The sequence below is a fragment of the Cariama cristata genome, unplaced genomic scaffold, assembly GCF_000690535.1.
Source record: "Cariama cristata isolate BGI_N322 unplaced genomic scaffold, ASM69053v1 scaffold6631, whole genome shotgun sequence".
NCBI classification, from domain to species: Eukaryota; Metazoa; Chordata; class Aves; order Cariamiformes; family Cariamidae; genus Cariama; species Cariama cristata.
The window spans coordinates 22,083-38,422 of NW_009597455.1; the positions used below are offsets into that span (position 1 = coordinate 22,083).

At 38.0% G+C, this 16,340-nt stretch overlaps 1 protein-coding gene across 1 annotated transcript in view; it reads right to left on the bottom strand.

The window, feature by feature from the left end:
* The window catches only part of RAPGEF2 (Rap guanine nucleotide exchange factor (GEF) 2), a 48,226-nt gene that overhangs the window by 9,684 nt on the left and 22,202 nt on the right, over positions 1 to 16,340 (bottom strand). The window contains exons 11-19 of the mRNA XM_009708891.1: positions 13,536 to 13,693; positions 8,692 to 8,932; positions 8,198 to 8,581; positions 6,414 to 6,625; positions 6,203 to 6,326; positions 5,553 to 5,576; positions 4,292 to 4,515; positions 3,287 to 3,472; positions 1,393 to 1,545 (exon numbers count right to left, since the gene is read on the bottom strand). Coding sequence (XP_009707193.1) covers positions 1,393 to 1,545; positions 3,287 to 3,472; positions 4,292 to 4,515; positions 5,553 to 5,576; positions 6,203 to 6,326; positions 6,414 to 6,625; positions 8,198 to 8,581; positions 8,692 to 8,932; positions 13,536 to 13,693 — 1,706 coding nt within the window. The remainder of the gene's footprint in view (positions 1 to 1,392; positions 1,546 to 3,286; positions 3,473 to 4,291; positions 4,516 to 5,552; positions 5,577 to 6,202; positions 6,327 to 6,413; positions 6,626 to 8,197; positions 8,582 to 8,691; positions 8,933 to 13,535; positions 13,694 to 16,340) is intronic.

The window sequence follows — 16,340 nt, forward strand, 5'->3', positions numbered from 1 at the left end:
GTAATATTTGGGAGAAATCACAATGATAGCTTAGAAGGATTTGCTGTGATAATCTAAGTCTTCTCTACATAACATCCTCCTCCATCTGACCTGAGTAAATACCACTTCAATGGAGATTTTCGATAGGCATTTGTACTTTCTTTCCATATTCATCTCTCCCCTTTTCAGAACCCTGCTTATACGACTGGACTTATTTTTCCCATTTTGTTTCCATAAGCCGCACCTATCCCAAAAACCCTTGGTGAGTTCTTATTCTTGTTACTGTTTTTGCTTTCAAAAGGAGAGGAGGAACCGGTTGGGTCCATTAGTCTGGAGCCAAAAGGCCTCAAGTGATCGGCACTGCTGCCTACCACATTAAGAAAAAGGCTTAGCTACCCATTTGATAAGAAAATACAAAAAGTGATACTCACATAAGTTTCAAATCCTTACCATCCTTGTACAGTTTAGGGAAAGGTATTGCTACAGGGAAGTCTCCAACACACTCGCCTCTTTAGCGTTCTGAACTTTATTATGGGGACTCAATCCCAATATATGTATTTTACCATAACGTTATATTATGTAACTGTTAAACCAAACTGCTACGACATTCCGAAAAGAGATTAGCTTAGAAGTTATCTGCCATACAACTAGGCTATCATACTTCCAAGGGGACTTTTTTTTTTTGTTTAAACAGAAAATACCTCCATTCTCTGTGTTGTCAGTCCGTAACCAGAACAAGCACAATGAAAACACAAACAGGCTTTAAAAAAAAAAAAAAAATCACCTTTAAAGTTCTACAGTCACTTAAAAAAAAAAAATAAGTCCATGAAGTCACTTAAAAAGAACTCACTCAAGAAAGCTCCAATGTGTAATACATTTTCTCAAATATTCATATGCATTGTTTGAATAATCAGGCTGCAAGTAAAATGTTGTGTATTTGTGATTTGAATCCCAAATATCTTAGGCCTGCCTGTCATGCATAGGTCACATCCCATCCAGATGCATGACACAGCAAATAATTCCTCGAACAGGCTAGTGTGCTCAATGCTGTACAGAGATTTCGATTTTCAATCTGCACGTCCTCCTTCCACGGGCAGGAAACGTTGATGTTGGGACTATTTTTGTCAGCAGCAGCTGCGGTGAGAGTGACCTACTGCATCAAATCCTGTATCAGACCAGGCTCTCATTCCCAGCTTTTGCTAACCAGAGGGACTGCAGGTACCCCCAAAATCAGTTTCCCAGGTATCCTTTCACGTATCCCACTCCGCACTACAGTTCCTGCCCTCTTGCTGACCATATGTGACAAAAATAGGAGCAGCAGTAGTTTATCCCAAGTGTCCAAGTTCTCTCTTGAAAGTTCCCAAAGCCTATGAGCTTCAGGAAACAGGATGAGAAATATTGCACGTCTAATACCTTTCCTTGGAGAGCTCTGTGGTGAAGTGGGAGGAGAAGATAGCTGTGAAGATGCACTGGAGACTGTGTCTTCAGATTGTTTCTTGTGACGATCCAAACTTCCTTCTTCAGATAATGAAAGAATTTTCTTTAAAGCTTGTGGGGAGTTAATGCCTTTAAATAAGAATTAACGTAGGCAGATGTAAAGACCAGTATAAACACATCTTCCTGTTTCACAATGCATTTATAGAGCAGACACCATACAGGGAAAAAAAATCCTTTTTTTTCCCCTGTATATTTGTGAGTTTCTGACTCCAGTTTAAAAGAAGCCAAACATTTAAACCTACTCTTGTTAGAAAAACAGCGCTTTATTTCTGCACAGCCGGTCTTTCATTCTAGCCACCTCAAATAAATACTTTGTCACAGAAAACACAATGCAGATTTGGTGTTGCAGAACACTGCTTGTAGAATACATAAACCAAGGATATGCATAGTAATGGTTACTGTGAAACCTGAACTAAAAGTTCTGTTGAATACAAACATACACAACTCTCACTGGTTACTGAAGGTTTATATAGTAAGAATTGAAACTGTTCTCCTATTTCTTTTCTGTTCAGAGTAGCCTAGAAGGTCAAAGAAAGCTGGAAAGGAGATTAATAAGATCAGGCATATAAAACAAGGCCATCCTGCAGCTGCCTTTCTCCCTTTCGTTTTTGAGAACTGTCTCTGCATCAGCTTATTTTGGGAAACTAGATAGTAAAAACATCCTGAAGATGATATATGATGTAAAGATCTAGGGCATCAAGAACTGCTTTTGTCAGGCAACATTTAGCCATCTTGCTCTTCCCCTCCCCTCAAAAATCCACCCTGGGACAGTCTTAAAAGTGAAAACTGAGCTTCTCTGACAGTTTTGCCCATGTTTGTGGTAGAGGTTATTTTCAAGCATTCTACAGAATTTACCTTTGATCTGTTGGATCACAATGCTGCTATCAATAATTTACAGCTGCTTCATCAACATAACCTAGTCAGTTCTCAGAAGCTTTCCCACCATGAGCAAAAATGCAGTCTATGGCGCTTCAAAGTCCTTTTAAGATTAAAATTTAATGGTAAAAATCAACAAGATCTAGATGAATATTGAATTGTTTCTTGCTCATTTTGCTGCTTCTAATGTTTTGCTAGTAGCCTAAGCAGTACACAAGTAAAACTAGTAAAAGGTGAAATCAGAATTAAACTCTTGGGAAATTACCATCATGCAATAGGAAGGGTCAGTTATGCTACAAGTACATACTAGGAATATTACCATACTTTAAGTGATAGGTAAGAAGTTCTCTAATAATGCATATCTGTTATGTACACATAATGTGACACAGATTTGGAAAACAGACTAGAAGAAATTCGTATAATCCGGCATCTTTCCAAGTGACATACAGGCAGCAACAACTGACTAACAACAATAAAAAGCGCACTAGGGAGAAGCAGCCAAAGCGACAATTCTCAATGTGAAACTCCAGGCCTACCTTTCTAACAGGACTACCAGTTTGAGCAGGCCTGAATTTCATATTAAATGTTCAACTTTTGAAAAAACACCAAAACTTCTGAGGCATCTCAGATGGGTCACTAATCCCTTTGGAAAAGTTAAGCCAAGATCCCAGGGCAGATAGTCAGAAAGATTTTCCAGCTCCTATTAACAGGTAAATACTTACATTGATTAAATTGACAGGATGCTTTCCTAGATTTCTTTCTTTCCATTTCTAGAGAAGATAATTATGCATACACAGTTGCTTGAAATAGCATAACCTGCATCTAATACTACCAGAAATAAATGTCTAAATCTTATTTGATTAAAAACACGTCTCCCTGACATAAGCAAAGAAACTTCAGAGCATTAAACCGAATGCTTCATTGTTCCACTTACCGAATGGTGGGAGGTCTTTGACTGGCACTTTCTTGCGAGAAGGATAAAGAGATACGGCCGGGACCTGCAATGCTTGGTTTACTTTATGCTGCTGCTGCTGCTGCACTTTCTGTTGGATGCCTGCCCGGGGAGCCACCGGTGACGTTTCAGATTTTCCAGATCGCTTGTCTCCTGTATTCTTCGGCACTTTGCAAAAAATGGGAGAAAGCACAGAATGACTACCAGCTAAAAATATCATGGGAGTTTTAATCTGAGCAGTGCAAAGCCCTCTGATTAATAATTAAAAGGTGCTCAAATACTTGTACAGTTAATGCAGTAGGGTACCTTCAGAGAGAAAAGATGAAAAGAGGGGGAGATTTAACGCCGTTTAAAATAGCTACATTATGAAAGAACATTTACTTCCTCTCTCAACATAAAATTCTCCTAACTTACTATCGTTATAGTTATCAAAAACATAACCAGAAGTTATACTGGGCTATCGTACAACTGGTTTAGAATAGATATATAACTACTATTTTTTGCTACTCTGAAGGAAGGGATGGGTGTAAGATACAGCATTCCCTCAGATCAAAATGAAACTATATCCAGCATAAGGTCCCCCTCTCCTGCAGCCATGTACAGCCTTCCAGGTGTCTCTGAAACACTCCTTTTCCCTCTGAAGGCCAAGATGACCAACCCTGTTCACACCAATAGTCTGAGTACATCAGAACTATAGAGAAACTTCTGCCTCTTCCATACCCTTTGTACAGACAAATCAAAAGAACCCTTGTGCACTTCAGCATGACATCATATATGCCTATATCTCCTATATAAATGCTATATCTCTATATTGTTAATCTGCAAGATGATTTCCTTAAGATTCATAGATGTTCAGTACTTGGAAATGACTAGACACATCATTTTCCACCTTATTTTCTAGTTACTGTTCCAAATTACTTCCCTGGAGAAGAAACAGAGGTATATTTAACAGTTTCCTTGATACCCCTAACAAGTGACAATGCTCACATGTGTTGGTGGCTGGCTCACACTGCAGAGACAGTGTCTGGAGGCTCTCTTCATCCATCTCCAGATCCAAGTTTGAGAGATACTGCTTTACTTTCCGTGCCATCTGAGCATCTTCATACAGTTTTTTAGCATTAAGGAAGGAGCTGCGACGGACCCGCTTTTTATGACCCCCTGTTTGTGCGACATCCAGAACGGCTGCGTTCGCACTGCCCTGGCTGAGCGACCTGGAGCGAAGGGGAGGCAGGAGTGGGAGGAAAGAGGGGAAAAGTCTGACTTAGTCCAACATGGTATCACTTGATAAACACGAAACATGCAAAAGATTGCATGAATGTCAGTCTACGGTCAAAGCTTACATGCCTCATTCCAGCAAGTCAAACAGCTATAATAGATAGAAAGATGAGGGTCAGGAAATCTTTACTTGGTTACAGGCACTATTTTAATTACACAAATATTTTAACCTACTCTGCTCCAACTAGGCAGTATCACTTCACACATCTAGAGAAGCATTCAAGCTAGCTCTCTCACATAAGCCAGCTACTGAGAAGATGAGGGCATTAGGAAAAGCTCATGCAGTAAGGCAATGCCGACAGAAGACTACAGCTGAGGTTCAAATTCAAATACATATACAGAAGGCATTTCGAAAGCTCTCTAAATACTTATAAAATCAGACCGTATATAAAATGTACAGCTCAGCTTTACAGAAAGAACTTCCTTGTAACTTGCTAGGTTGAAGACAGCTTTTTGTTAAACAAAATGGTCAGCTAGTTCATGATAAAATAAATGTCATGCACATTTTAATGTATGTACGTCTATATGAAAGCTATGCATTGTTCCTGAATTGTTAAGAGTAAAAATGATAGCTGAATTGTAATATGAAAATAAGTTAGTTTAGCAGATACTGTAAGATTTAACTTTTGTATTTGATTGTGACAATTGCTTATAAGGCATAAGAAAGTTAACAGCTACTTTAGCTGTTGCAACCTTTCATAATTTCTCTTTTACTTCCTTCGGCAATTTAAATTGGAGGTGGGGAAGAAGAACATCCCACTCCTGTCTACAACCACTTATAAATAATTTACAACTTTTGTGTTTTAACCTCAAAAGCAAAAGTGCTCCTGGGTTAAAATGTATTGTCAGTAAAAAAGGGTTAACAAAAGAAAAAAAAAGTCAAAGCACCAGAAAATTAAAGATAGCAAGTAGGAAACAATGCAAATGGTAAGGGAAGAACGAATGTCCATGTGTGTTGTCTCCAACCACTTACCCCAAACTCCTCCACTTCTTCTTCCTGCAAGTGAGAGTCAGGAAGAGTAAAGCATGGGTTTAAGAAGAGACAGAGAAAGATCACAAGCTCAGAAAGAAAAAGACCAGACCTCAGGACAAGCAGTTCTGGAAGCCCACAAACATTAAAAAGAGCTTTGACTTGGGCATACAGTCAGATATTACAAACTCTTCTAGCTCAAATTAAGAAAAAGAGTATGCAATAAGCTGGTCTAACATGAAGCCAGAGAGCACTCACTCCATGTTTTCTAACGCTACTCACTGACAGTGTTTCGGATACATTCCCATTTCTACTAAATCAAAACAATAAGGCTGGCACACATCAACGTTTCAAATGGATTAAGACATACGTGTTCAAGACAGTATCTCCCCCTCCCTCCCAATGATGGAATCTCATTTTTACGCAGTAACTGGCAGCTAAGGAATAATATAAAACATTTTAATATATATTGATAAGCACAAAATGCAATGATATCTCCAGTTTTAGACCACGGCATAATTTTGGTAAATTGTTAACAACAAATAAAAAACCTATACTGCTCCAACACAACAAGGGGCATTTGAAAAGCACCTCTTGCTGACACCTAGCCTTCTCTCAGCCGGGAAAACCTCTGCCTAATACAACACGCTTACCGTGTTCTAAACATTAAAGCAGGATCCATGTTGACGGACGCCATGCGACCAACATGGCGTATCTCCTTCGCGATCATTCTCAGCTTCTCAAAATTGACCAAGCCCTCCACTTTTGAATCATTTCCTACAATCAACAATTAACAACATCAGTCATCAGGTAGCAAAGTTAGTTTTCCTTGGCTGGTAAAAGACAACGTACTTCTGCTTTTACCTTCATGAAGAAATGTAAGGTCTTTTTTGATAACAGGAAACAGGGGGATAATGGGGGGTTGTAGATTTTGGCTGTTAAGGACATTACGATATTTTGCCATATTCCTAGATGGATCAAACAAGTCTTGTAGATCTTGAAACAGTTTTTCATACTTGCTTGGAAGCTTTTCCCAAGTAGTTCGGAGCCTTGCAACTGGTGCCAAATTCAGGCCACTTGAAAGAAAGAAACAAAAAAAAAAGTACAAAAAAAGTTCAAGAACAATAGAAAGAAACAAAAAATCCTAGAAAAGACCACGTTAAATTTTGTATGGGAGAAATACCATATAGCCAGCATAGCACAACAATGTCAATAAAGTAACAGAAAGCGAAAACTTCCTTTCGCCAGCCTGTATTACAGAACAATTAAGATAATTTTTATAAAAGCTATAAAAAAAATGGAGATATCTGCATGATGTAATGATAAAGAGATAAAAGGTACATTTGGATGAGTAACTAAACCTTATAGACTGTATGTACTTATTACTTTGGAATAGTGTCTGAATCTGGTAACAATATCATAATCTAGGAGTACCTCAGGATCACCACCTATTTCCACATTAGCGGACTGGAGGAAAAACCATCTTCTACCTACATAATGTTTAGGTGGTGACAGCACAACCACCCACCTTCTTGCTGCAATAATCCATCTGACTTTATTGTGTTTCGATCAAATTGATATAACAGACTCTGTATATTTGAGATTATTCTGAAGCTGTAGCTGGTACAAAAACTAGTGGGTTTTTTTTTCCCCCTTAATGGCATTGCCTGTCTTGCTATTCATTTCTACCTACGGGCAGGTTTGGTATCTAGAATCTTTCCTTTACTCAAGTTTCTGCTAGCAGGCTGCTTTTATTTCTCACTGAGATCAGCTGAAATAGCTGAGCTAGATCTTGAGATTTTTATGTCTCAGAGACGCTGACTGATTATCAGCATGGATCCTTGACTTTGGAACTTGCCACGTTTGATTGAATGGCATTCAAAACCGGTGATCTTCAGAAAAAGTGTCACAATCTGTTGATCAAATGTGACACGGGCTTTTTCATAAGAGACAATGTTTTGGGATTATTTTTTTTTTTTAGTTAGGTTCTTTCTGCCTAACTTGAGAGGCTCTACAGGAACTGTGAACATTTTAAAAAAAAAAAAAAGCATATAAACAAACACAGAGGTTCCTCTCCTCCTTTTCATTCCAAAACTAAGAAAGGTTTTCTGTCTGAGATTTTCAGCACTTTTTTAGTTCTTATTATTTACAGTTTATCATATGGCATCCTAGCCTGCTATTGACTATTATCAGAGTTCCATCCAAGAAACTGCTGATACAAAGAAAAACAAAGGCAACATCTCATGGCTTAATGAATTCAAGATACTGGGAACTATGTATAAAATGATGAGCTCCATTTGGGAAATTAACCCATTCGTTTATGACAACATTATAATTTTTCTTCATATAACTGCTGTTTCTTTTGGTCTCTGTTTTTAAATAAGTGCAATAGTTTCTCTAGTGCCATGTTCACCAATGGCTCTTGCTTCACTATCTTGAGCAATAAGTACGTAACAGTAGCATTCCAAATAATATTTCGGCAAACATTTCAATGTCAAGTTCAGATTACTGGAAAATGCCCTCCTTATTGGATTGCCAAGTGTTGATTTAAGCAGTATTAATTGGCTTACTCTGTTAAATGCATTTTTTTTTAGACTGACGTAAGACTTTCCTTTTTACTTAGAAGTAAAACTATTAAGGGGCAGTACCTAATGATGGCAAACATCGAGTTGAAGTTCTTGCATTCTCTGCAGTGTAGTGCTATCTTAATGAAATGCTTAATGATCTTCATCCTTTTCAGCTGGTTGGTTTCTCTTAGAATCTCAGAAGCCACCCAGAATGTTTCTTGATTTATCACCTCTTCAAACTTTTTTAGATTAGTGCAACCTGTTTTTGATTTGAGTTTAAACAAGTCATCTATGTATTCCGTGGGTTCGATATTACGGAATAGCTCAAAGTTTCTCATGGAGAGTTGGGTAGCCACCTCAACAGTACTGAGCTGTAGTAGGGAAATTTGACTTTCCCTTAGTAACTCTTGAGCATCTTCATCTGAACAAAGAGTTTCTGTTTCCATGTTGTTCTTCAGGTAATACCTGTAAAAACAAAATTCAAAAAGACACTAGATACACTATACTCAAATGCTAGTGAAAGTTACAGTAATGAACTGGCATCCTCAGCTTTAGCTCAGAGTCTCCAACCTCACCTGCCACTCAGCTGTATCCTGTCAGCAAGCTTGGATAACTGATCAGGAAGCCTCCTTTGCTTGATTACACCCTCAGGTGTGACAGAGACTTCACACAGTGAATACGCATCAGGGGTTGCAGTGAGAGCAAATTCCCTGATAGCCTGGATGACCACTTCTTTTGCTGTTGTGTCCTTACTGATCATGATGTAACGACTTTGTTGATCTGCCTTGAAAACCCTCAGAACTTGATCTGGTAAGTCTGGGAAAAAAAAAATAAATATTACATGTCAGGTATACAATTTAGTAAAGAAAAAAAGAAAAATTTAACGGTGTAAGAACAAGCAACAATATCAGTTACACTGAGGCTAATTACCAGTGCTATCAGTTTTTACTTCAGTATCATTGTTTCACTTCTCTCCTTAGAAAAAAGCTGAGGTTTTTTGTTTTGTTTGGTTGTTTAATTAAAAAAAAAAACCACAACAAAAAACCAGAGACTAGTTCTATTAACAACCAGGGAAAGAAGTTAGTTAGGCTACCGATGAGGTAAGCCACAAAAACGTGGTAACACTTCCGAAGTTTGGTCAGACAAACTAATGAGCAGTTTGATTTTCACAGGCATTGAGTCCTGGTAAATTCCATTTAAGTCTGGGAAAAATCAAGGACGCTCAACAACAATACCCTATACACTGACATATAAAAAGTTTAAGTATATTAGATGATAGGAGTGTTAATCTTCCTGAGGATGTTTTTAAGAAAATAGACTCATGTACCTAAGTCTGACACTCAACCACAGTGTCACACACAAAGGGAAGACATGTACATACAAGTGGCTAGAAAGATGTATATATAACGGCCAGCATGCATGTATACACAAATAAACTGCAGTAGTACTAATGGATCCAAGTACTTAATTATCACAGTACTCTATCCTTGATACATTTAAGTCATAATAATAAATGTGCAAGTAACAGACTGAAAACTTGCTCTTTACTTCTCTGTGCCAATATTTTAGTAATTAAGAACAGAGATAGAAAAAACTTCACGAACATTTGAGTTCTAAATATATTACTGTTTCAAGTGAATGATGGCAGAAAATTTACAGTGAATACCTACAAGGCGGATGGTTTCTAGGAAATCTGGAAAATTAGCAGCCTAACTCCAAATGTTAGATTTGGTTATTTCCTTAAGCTATATGGAAATACCAAATCCATATATATTTCCATATTTCCATTAATGTATTGAATCCTAGATCCATTAATCAACTGAAGTTTGATTGTTATCATTGTATTACAAAAAGGGGGGGAAAAAAAAAGCTAAAATTATACAGCTATTCACCACTGGATTTTTTAACATAAGGTATTTTTAACTGATAAGTACTTTCAATTAATTTAATTTCTTCCCTGTGTTACAAATAACCTTTTCTAGTTTTGTGTGGCATGACATCTGGTCATTATTCTTTCTCTAATGAACATGTTTTTTTTAAAAAAATTTTTTTTTTTTTGCTCATAAAGATCATACTATCAAGAAAATAGATAATAATAGAAAGCCTTCTGAATCTACAGCCTAAAAATGATCATCATTAAAAAAAATACTGAAAAAACAGTTGCCAGATGAAAACATTCACTTTGATACAACCACAATCTTTCTTGACAAGACTGGAATGTGCATAACGTATTCAAGTTACTACAGAGAGATCTATTCAGCAACAGAAATCTTGTGAGAAGAGAACAAAAGTTAACATCTTCCCACTGCGGCTGCGTGTCTCCAAAATGATCATTTGGAAAGCATTAAGACAGATCTCTCCGATATGAGTTGATTTACATGCCACAAAGGCTGTTTAGGCTTAAATATATTAGTTTACAAACTTCATGCAACTAAGCCTGTAACTTTTAAGCTCATAGTAGTGTTTTTGCAGCTTGAGAAGCACTAATACCGAAACAATTACATCATGAGTTACACATAACAGGTATCAGTACAGTTTTGAGCCTTTTCTAACTACTTGAGTCAAATGTACAAATACCTTACAACTAGCAAGCCAAATTTGCCTTTTATCTCCAACTCTATATTGACCCGTCTTCCTTCAGTAATTATTGAAGAGGGATACAGAGCAGTGCCTGAAATAATTTCCACATGTTTTTGATGTCTTGAGGAAGGCAGATGCCAAAGACGCAGCTTTTCAGAGACGTTATTAAAAACCAGACTGCCCTCTAGATCTCGTTGCCTCTTGCTGTTACAGAAATACTCGCCACTCAAAGAAATGCTATGAAGATGGGAAGCTCCTGTAAACAATACCATGGGGGGGAACTCGCTTAACGTTCCCAAGAAACAAGTGTTTTGTGCAAGGAGAAAATAACCTGTTCTGCTGGAACACTGAAGTCAATATGAAGAAATGGAGAGCACAGCGAATAGAAAAGTATCATTTTTGCTCTGTATTTTACCATCCATTTTCTCAGGCTGCATACCTATCAGAGCCGGTAGCAAAAGCACTACACAGAATACAGAGAAGTCTGCCAGGAATTGAAATGATTACAGCTATAGCAATGATAGCAAGTAGTTCAGCACAGTAATTTTTAAACAAAACAGCACTTGAAGAGAATTGTAATCACCCTCCTTTTACTCCTTTTCAAAAAAGGAAACTGGGGCGGCAGGCTGAAGAATGCAATGCTATATGGTAGGAATCCAGTCCCTTAGAAAGCTGGTGTGGGGAAAAAACCCACCAAAGTACCAGTGACTGGCAGCTCATCATTACTGTATTATTTTGACTTCCAATCAAAGAGCAAAGACAGCACAAGAGAAAAGAAATCAAAGTGCTATTGACTATTTGATCATTTAAAAATAAACCTTAAAAAGTATATTTGAAAAAGCCTGAGCAAAACAGAAACTATAATGACTCCTTGCAGATTTCAAGCTGTTCTCATTTTCGCCTCGAAGACTACCCTTCCAAAACAGTAAGTTGTTTTATTTTCTGTCCTGAGGGATATTCCCCAAAGCCTCAAAGGATGGCTGTTCTACCACTCTTCTCTTTCTTCTCCAGTGCATTCAATTTCTTGCAAGCTGCCTCCATCTCCATCTTTAATTTAGTCCGAGGTAATAAAAGAAATTAAGATTGCAGGCTTTAATTTTTTCCAAGTCTTAAAGAACACAGAAGTATAATTCAACTCTATCTACAATGCAACCATCCCTAAAGCCCTTAAGTGTATGTTATTTATTTCAGTCCCCCTTTCCCCTCCTTCCCACACAGAGAAAAATTATACCTGCGAATCACCTTAAAAATATTCAATGCGTAGACATTTGGGCAAATTTTAAGCAAAGAAAAAAACAAAACAGCTTTTTTTTCAAATGAGAAAGAACTTATTACTTAATACATTTTCTATAAAGATAATGGAAAAGCTGCTACAATGCTGAAGCAATGGCATTACGTCATTATTTATCTCCTTCCCTCAAAGCAAAAGGCAAAGAGTAGAACATTATCCATTTATTAAACCTCTCTGAATTCCACCTGCGATTGAAAGATCTTCAGACCTGTAATAGCTTTCCTTCTCAATGAACGGAGATTATTTGAGCTGTGTGAGACAGCGATGCCCACAGCTCTGGAAGCTAGCCAGTCGCCATGCTCTGCATTAGGGGCACATTAATTACCTAGAACCGTCTGGTCTAGGTAAATGGCAGGCTGGAAGAACGGAATCTTCAGCCATTTATAGATAAAGTGCTGATGAAAAGTTAGGTTTTTATTGATAAAGAATATCTTCAAAGTGTTGCACACTAGTCGTTAGATAAAATACAAAAAAAATACCAATCTTCCCACTCTCTCAGGAGCTTTCTTAGACACTGAGACAGAAATCACACATCACCTTCTTCAAGTCTTCTCTAGCCCTAAAAAAACTGAGTTGAAGCGATGCTCAGTATCACAGTTTCAAGCGTGATGACTGCACCAACTTGGCCAGTATGCAGGCTCATGTTTAAGCACCATGCCTTTAGGTAAGGTCTGAAATCCCTCAGGCTTAGTAGGGCACTGAATTTTCAGTTCTACTTTTGAGAAATACTCTGAAGATTAGACTAAAATAACCAAGTGTCTGCACAGCTACCATCACCATATCCTCCTCCAGCAGCTACATTTTAATAGCAAAGATTTGGATACTTAACTCGGAGGAGATTTCCTATTAAAAATTTTCCCACAGCCAGGTAAGAGCCCAAATCCCAACCCCACCAGGAGCTCTGGCCAAATCCTTCTCATAAGATAAAGCTCTCAAGTTTCTCATATTCTCCGCCTTTTTCTCCCTCACTCGCCCCCATACTTCGTTCCTCTCTGCTAAATATGTTCATTTTTTATCTATTTCAGGATGGGATTTTAAATCATTTTTTGTATATAAAGAATTCAGCATACAGCTGTAGGGCAGGGTGACTAACAGCAACTTTGAAACTCTGTCCCTTACAGATGTAGCACAATATTATATAAATCTGTTCAGAAAAAGACTGGAAATGCATGTCTCATGTCCCAGTCCAATGCTCTTTCATTTTACTCTAAGTTAATGATCTACTGTGCTGTTTGAAAATACTGCAGTCTTGTAAAGACTGATCTATCAGGGCAATTTATAAAATACCAAGCAAAATAAGCATTCAATCAGTAAGGGGCACTCTGTACAACATACTTGAAAAACAGACATCTAATACATTTGGGTAAAGTACATGGGAGTAAATATAATAAATCCTGATGCACTAATATGTAGCTAATCTGTGGGTGACAGCATACAGTTAATAAAAACGCACATGCACCTTCCGACTCTGGGGGGGGAGGAAACAAAAGAAAAAGAGATCAATGAAAGGAAATTCTAAGGCCAAGAACAACAAAAAAGGAGCCTTACCTGGAGTAGTATTGAAGTCTAAGATGCGGTGATGAGACTGCAGCAGATCAGGATTACTAGATGACAGGGTTCCGCTGACAGGTAAAGCAGGAGGAATATGCTTCGTTTGCCTCAGCCCCACAATGCTGTCATCCTGAGACTGGCCAATTCCAATGTCACTGCATCCAGAAAGAAATAAAATCAGGACTTAAAGACATTCAGAGCTTGGGTTACACTACAGGGATGAAGGGACATCTATATTGCTACATCTTCACACTTTCAATTGTTAGTACAGTAATCGCTATTTAGAAGTTAAAATTCTCCAGGTAACGGTGCTTGCTGTCTAGCTTTGTCAACAGCACCCAAACGTCTGCTCAAAGTGAGTAGATCTGCCTTCACTACTAAGCTCTGAGGAGCTGCTAGGCTCGTTATTTTTTGACAATTTCTCACAGCGGCCAAGATCTTTATTCAGAAAGTGGTACATACCTCATCATTCTTGCACTACCCCATCACCCGAACTTTGACTAATACTGCTGTCCCCTCAGCGCTGTTTTACAAGAGCTGAATTTCACCGATCTTTCACCCTGTCACAGATAGGATTTGCAACTGTACTTCAGGATGCATTGTAGCCATACAAATCTACGATCTTTCAACAGACGGATAAGAGAGGATCATTGAGATCATCTATTTTCCTACCCTGTATCACCTTCTCGGAGTTTCTCTTCACTGAACATGACTGAACATGACTGAAGTGATGCCAGCTAACTCAGAAGGCTGAGGTAAGCATCCACACTTGGGTGCTATCGGTACCCCCTCCAAAGTGCCTGACAGCTCTAAATAAAGTATGCTGTAATAAAGGTGAAGGATTTTGTCTATTAAATTGTGAAAGTCCAGGTGCCAAAGGAGGTCAGTAGTGCTAGACGGATCAGAGATAGACCTAGCATCATATTATTGATGCCAGCTAACTCGGAAGGCTGAGGTAAGCATCCACACTTGGGTGCTATCGGTACCCCCTCCAAAGTGCCTGACAGCTCTAAATAAAGTATGCTGTAATAAAGGTGAAGGATTTTGTCTATTAAATTGTGAAAGTCCAGGTGCCAAAGGAGGTCAGTAGTGCTAGACGGATCAGAGATAGACCTAGCATCATATTATAATAGGCACTAATTTGCTTGTTGCTTTTGAATTCCTAATCAGCATGTGAAGCAGAACAACTGCTACAGGAAGTAGTACTAATTTGCTTGTTGCTTTTGAATTCCTCATCAGCAAGTGAAGCAGAACAACTGCTACAGGAAGTAGAGCTGGAGCTAGACATTGAACTTTTCTATAAATATATAGATGCAAATCCTTAACAAAAATACTCTGAGGGTGTAAAATGTTGAATAGCAGCCATTATAGAAAGCGAAAACAATTACAAATTTAGCTACTATAAGCAAAGCCTTTTTAAAAGCTAAGCACATCTAAATCTGTACCTACACATGTAAATAAAGCATAAACCAGAACTTAGATTTCATTGCAAACTGCTGCAACTCTAAAAAGTCAAACTACTAAATTAAATGATGCAACACAAATGACCATTTGTACCCTAATTTTGGGCACTTAGGCTTTTGCCTAGCGTACTATCCATCCTCAGAAACCCTAAACAGAAGTAATTAAGGGCCTGATAATTATCCCTGTTGAGCTGTTACAGCACAAGCATCCTTTTGTGCTGAGCAATGAATTACTTCACCCAGTACACTCTTGTACCACTTCTTTAAGTGCTATGAATTGAACAGTACTCTGGGAAGCTAGGACAGTAGCTCTGGGCATTTAAGACACAATTTTAATTACATGGATACAGCAACTGCTTTTCAGAAGGCAATGCAACTCAAAAAAGGTTGGAGGGATATCTCTGCATGGTGCATTTGGGTTTTGTTGTTGTTAAAAACCAAGATAACTCTGTATTACTAAAATGTTTTATGAAGCGTAAACCGCAAGCCATCAGAGTGACAGAAACACTCAAAGTTCCCTGGAAAAAAAAGTTCTTGGATTCTCTCTCAATCAGAAGTTAAGCTGAATCTGAGTATCTGTATTTTAGTACTTGCACATAAAGCACAAAATACTGTGACAAGCAGTGATGATCAACTCCGCACACAGCACTTTTATGCTATGCCACAGGCAAGTCAGTCTTTCACTACAACCAAAAGCACTCCCAGCAATTGAAACCTTGTCTTTCAAGTAGGAACCACTCATACACATGCAATAAACCAAGTAAACAAAAAACCCCAAAGCCCCCAAACCTCAAAATGCTTTCTGGTGGTTCTCAACAACTATATAGTATATTCCATAAATGTGCTAACACTAGTATTTTCTCTAAATTCAAATCAAATGAAGACAATGTGACCCTCCCTCTTCTATTAATAGTTTCACCCGCATTATGTATTCCTTTTGCCGTTTGTCAGTTTTATATAATCTTATACCTATCCTGTGCGTCATGACCAAAGCAGCTTCAGAAAAGTAGATCAACTGACAAATGTCAGGTGAAAAAAAGTAATGTTTCTAAATTCTTTTCGATTCTAAGTATTCACCTTACACTCAGTTTACTCTATTTTTAAAACTTGAATCAGAATCTGAGCGAGTTCTAACTTACACAAACAAGAACCCGAGAAATTTCAGATACGAATAGCAATGCTAGAAAACTCCATGAAAATCAACTGCCCTTGCTGTTAGGTAAAATATTATATTATGCCAGCGAAAGGAGACTGTGGTTTTAAAGGAAAGGCATTTCTATTGCTCTCTGTACGCGTTTGCCATGCAGGGAGATAGTATTAACTAAGAAATCACTTTCCT